The sequence below is a fragment of the Thunnus albacares genome, chromosome 13 (genome assembly GCF_914725855.1).
Source record: "Thunnus albacares chromosome 13, fThuAlb1.1, whole genome shotgun sequence".
Classification (NCBI taxonomy): domain Eukaryota; kingdom Metazoa; phylum Chordata; class Actinopteri; order Scombriformes; family Scombridae; genus Thunnus; species Thunnus albacares.
The window spans coordinates 31371818-31376229 of NC_058118.1; the positions used below are offsets into that span (position 1 = coordinate 31371818).

Below are 4412 nucleotides of genomic sequence, written 5' to 3' on the forward strand. Positions count from 1 at the left end.
GCGTCGCAGAGAAGACCGAGCTGACATCAGCGGAGACGCAGCTGAAGCTCGGCTGGGACAGTGACGCCGATGATGTCACTGATGACGTCACTGACGACGCAGAGGAGGAAGACAGGCTGCAGGTGGCGGGGGGAGGAGTCGTCACGCTGACCAATCCCGTGAGCAGGCTGAGGAGCGACTCCGGCCACAGGCCGCCGCCGCTGCCGCCGCCGGACGCCGACGGCTCGAAGGTGAAGCGGCCGCTGTAGGCCAGGGGGGTGAGGCGGGGGGTGAGCGGGGGGAGGCTCTGCAGGTCCACCAGCTCCGACAGACAGTCTGACACAGAAACACAGAAGAAGAACAGCAGGTTAGAAAACTCACAGAGGATTACCTGAGAGTGACGTTACTTTGATCTGATTGGCTGCAGGGAGTCAGCTGACTGTCAGACTGTTTTTAACTTCTTATCTGATTTACTCTCATCTTCAACCTGCAAAACTTTTGTCTCTAAACTGTTTTGTTCTCAGTTTTCTAGAAATCAAACAGTTTTTTGCTGCTGTCAGTTTAGTGTTTAATTATTATTCATGTTTAATTATGTTTAATTATGTTTCTGTGAAAACAAACTTCATCTTCTCAAACTGTGCAAACACACAAATCTCTGCTTCAGTTATAAATTCACCTCATTAAACCCTCAGTCGTGACTTCAGGAGCAGAAGAAGCAACAGTCAGGACTTTTCTCTTAATCATTTAAAGTGTTATTTTACTCATTAAAGTGACTTATTTCATGCATATTTCACTCTACCTGCACATGAAACGTTTAAGGTGGATTTGAGGTTAAAGGACTCTGTTCTCTGGTGGGCTCAGCTCTCCTCTAAACATCTTGTAACAGCCCTCACCCCCTCACCTCCGTACTCCCCGGACTCTCCGCTCAGCAGACCGGCTCCCTCCGCTGCCGACGCGGGCAGGAACGATCCTCCCGCCGCGGCGGTCTGGAGCAGCATCTGCAGCTCCTCCAGCTTCGGGTGACCGTCCAGCGGGGAGAGAGGCGGCGGGAAGCCGGCCAGAGGGTCGGAGATCTGCAGGGCGGAGAGAAGCAGCTCCGCTTTGGTCGCTGCCATCTCTCTGGAGGAGGAAGAAAGAGAAGCGGCGGCGGGTGAGGAGCTCGACCGCTCCTGGAGCTCCGGAGCACCGGGCTGCTGCTGCTGCTGCTGCTGCGCCGGGGTCGAGCCGGTCTGTGAGCCCGGCGGAGAGGCGCTGTGGCCGGGCTGGAGCTGCTGCTGCTGCTGGGGGCGGTGATGCTCGGAGGAAGCCAATGCTGGAGGGTCTCAGGTCCGGGATTCCCCGCGGAATAAACAGGTAGCAGATTCCAGGACAGTCCCGGTGAGGATGAAGATGTTTAAATATTGTTTTGGGGTGTTTGTGTCTGCTGAGTCAGCAGGAGAGTCAAATCACATCAAATGTTTGTTTCCGGTTGCTTTTTGGTGTTTTCACGTGTTGCTGACGGGAACTTGAACTTGAGCTCTGTCAGGTCTCCTCGCGGAGGATTCCCGGCTTTATAAAGACTCCTGTCGTGACGTAGATCCCCAAATATGGAAGGCAGGAAGCCCATATTTGGTCCGTGCGGTGCGCGTGCAGGCCGGGTTGCATGAGCACGCTCCGCCGCTCTCCGCGCTCTTTGTGCGGCGGGTTTTTGGAGCGTGAACGATCCGGCAGAGTCCGGACCTGAGCCCGGTCCGGTGACTGCGGTCTGTCCGCGGCGGACCGGGAGCACAGCCACCCGCCATAGCCGGAAACAACGGACACACGTCACGGCTCGGGTCAGTTTTTTTTTCTGCTCTACGTCACGTGGAGATCTTCCAGCGCCGTCATCACTTCCTCTGACCTTATTTGGTGTTTTCCTGTCAGGCTGCTGGGAGCGAGTCCCGTCCTGCTGCACAAACCACGACCTGCAAACACCCCAAGTACTTTACTCAAATATTTATATATGATGATAGTTGATAAACTGATGAAGTGTTTTAACTCCTGCTGTCCGATAAATGCAGTAAAATTATTAAGCAGCATAACACGGAAGTACTCAAGTACCTCAGATTTTCATTACTAGAGTAGTTAAATGTACTCAGTTACTTTCCACCACCATACACGAGTGTTTTCACTGATTAATGTTACAACTAACTGACATTTATTATCATTATTGATGAATCTGTCGATTATTTTGTCTGTAAAACATCAGAAGACGGTGAAACAGACTCAGCAGGTTCCAGACGTCTTCACGTGACATCATTCAGTTTATAATTATATAAAACAGGAAATTAGAGAATGAGCCGTACAGTTTACTGACATACTGTTTCACCGTCATGTTCCCAAAATAATATTCGTTTTAAAAAAAAAGGTCAACAGTCAGTTCAGAGAAAAACTGCAGGATTTACAGAAGTATTCAGCATCACACACATAAGTAAAAGTCCTGCATTTGAACTCCTACTTAAGTAAAAGAAAAATACAGAAGTATTACCGGTTAAATATACTTTTCCTTTTAGACACATAAATGTGATTTTGTTGACTGCACGAGGAGTTTTGATAAGATAACGCGCTTTTTCCTTTTTGCTGAAGCTCTGTGATTGGATGATTGTGACTGAAATGCAGCTTGGGAGTCGTAGTTGACTTCTCTCTCTCCCAGTTTTTATGTCCACAGGCTTTTTCAACTTCTTCTTCTTCTTTCTTTCTTTTTTTTTTTATTATCAAAGAACGAGATATTTTCTAACTCAGCTGTTCATCTTTTGTTCTGATGATTCAACAGCAGAGTTTGATGTTGATCAGACTGTTACTGCAGGAAACCCTGAAAGCATCCAGGTCACTTCTCTGTCTGAATGTGTCAAAGATCAACAACATGACAAACACCTCCAGGAAGTATTTTAGCTGCACGTGTTCTGGAGCAACAGGAAGTGTGAAAGTGTTGAGTGTAAATTAGCAACAGACCAGTTTTATTTACCGGTTGTTTAACCTGATAAACATGATTACATAATCAATTAGTCAAAACATAAATATTTGTTCAGTATTGATTAAGTATTGATTATTTTAGATGAAGCTGTAGCTCGTCACATTATAACGTTATGTTTATATAATGAGAGACTAAAAGTAATCAGAACAAACAGTGAACTTGTTCTTTAGAAACTGAAGCCTCCGCAGCGCCACCTGCTGGTTAATATATATATATGTGTGTGTGTGTGTGTGTGTGTGTGTGTGTGTGTGTGTGTGTGTGTGGTTTGGTTAAAAACTATATATCAACTTTTGCTTAAAGCGTGAAAAAAAGACAGTTAACGAATATAAACATCATTTTGATGTTTCTATATAATCTGGGCCTTTATAATAACTGTATTCTTCTTCTACATTTTCTGTAAAACGTGAATTTGTACCAGATGTTGTTGTAGGTTAAACTTTTCTGTATTTGTCTGTAAAGTTTTTTTTTAACAACATACAACTGTCTCCTAAAATGACCTTTATCTAAATGAGCCACAGCAAATATATTTAGAGATACATACCTACATATATATATATATATATATATATATATATATATATATATATATATATATTAATCAACACAACGAGGAAACGTTTTGAATGATTGTTAATATTCAGTGACACTTCTCCTGTAAATCTATTAGCAAATGAGACTATTTTACACCGTCTCTCGCAACGCCTCCTCAAATAAACTCACCTCAACATGTCGGTTTCAGTCCAAACATACACAGTCACTGAGGGGCTTTTTTCTAAACTGCCATCGCGGTGGTGACAGTTGTCTTTACGTGTTTCAATAAACGATCAAACTGTTATTTTCCGGAAGAGAACCTGCGTCGTTTCAGAAAAAGGATGATCTGGAGGATGCGGGCATCGATCCCGCTACCTCTCGCATGCTAAGCGAGCGCTCTACCATTTGAGCTAATCCCCCAATGATAACTCATGAGGAGCGTCTGGTTGTATTTATAGCAACCAAGCTAACTGAAAACATTCCATCTGCCCACGCGGACAAACAACTCAACACGTCACTCCGTTCTGAGCCTGACAGCTGACATTTGATTGGCTGGAAATGGATCCAGGACAGATATGATTGGCTGGGAACGGAAGGGCGGGAGAAGCAGTCGTGTTGCCTCACTGGAAAAAAAAAACGGAGGCAAGAAATAGAAATGATGGCGGTGAGTCGATTTTCAGAAACGGACCAGCTCTAATCTGCCAAAACACTAAAGCTGGAGGCTGATACACCGCTGACATCATTTACCAACAGCTCAACGCACTTCAACTGTAAATCTCAGTTTAGTTCATGTTGCTACTTTAGTTTTTCACTTGTTTTATGTTCTTCTGTCTCCCTCCTGTGGCATTTTATATAGTATCATATATAATGTTAAAAACTTGAATATTCTAATTAAATAAAACACACAACA

At 44.7% G+C, this 4412-nt stretch overlaps 1 protein-coding gene and 1 non-coding gene across 2 annotated transcripts in view; both read right to left on the reverse strand.

Annotated features, from left to right (window-relative positions):
• Positions 1 to 3856, reverse strand: part of LOC122995122 (early growth response protein 1-like) — a 5277-nt gene extending 1421 nt beyond the window's left edge. Inside the window, exons 1-3 of the mRNA XM_044370145.1 lie at positions 3692 to 3856; positions 881 to 1922; positions 1 to 315 (exon numbers count right to left, since the gene is read on the reverse strand). The exon at positions 1 to 315 is cut by the window's left edge and continues 1421 nt beyond it. Coding sequence (XP_044226080.1) covers positions 1 to 315; positions 881 to 1094 — 529 coding nt within the window. The 5' untranslated portion in view covers positions 1095 to 1922; positions 3692 to 3856. The remainder of the gene's footprint in view (positions 316 to 880; positions 1923 to 3691) is intronic.
• Positions 3850 to 3922, reverse strand: trnaa-agc. The gene has a single exon. It is a non-coding gene; the product is annotated as a tRNA-Ala (tRNA).
• Positions 3923 to 4412: the final 490 nt, after the last annotated feature.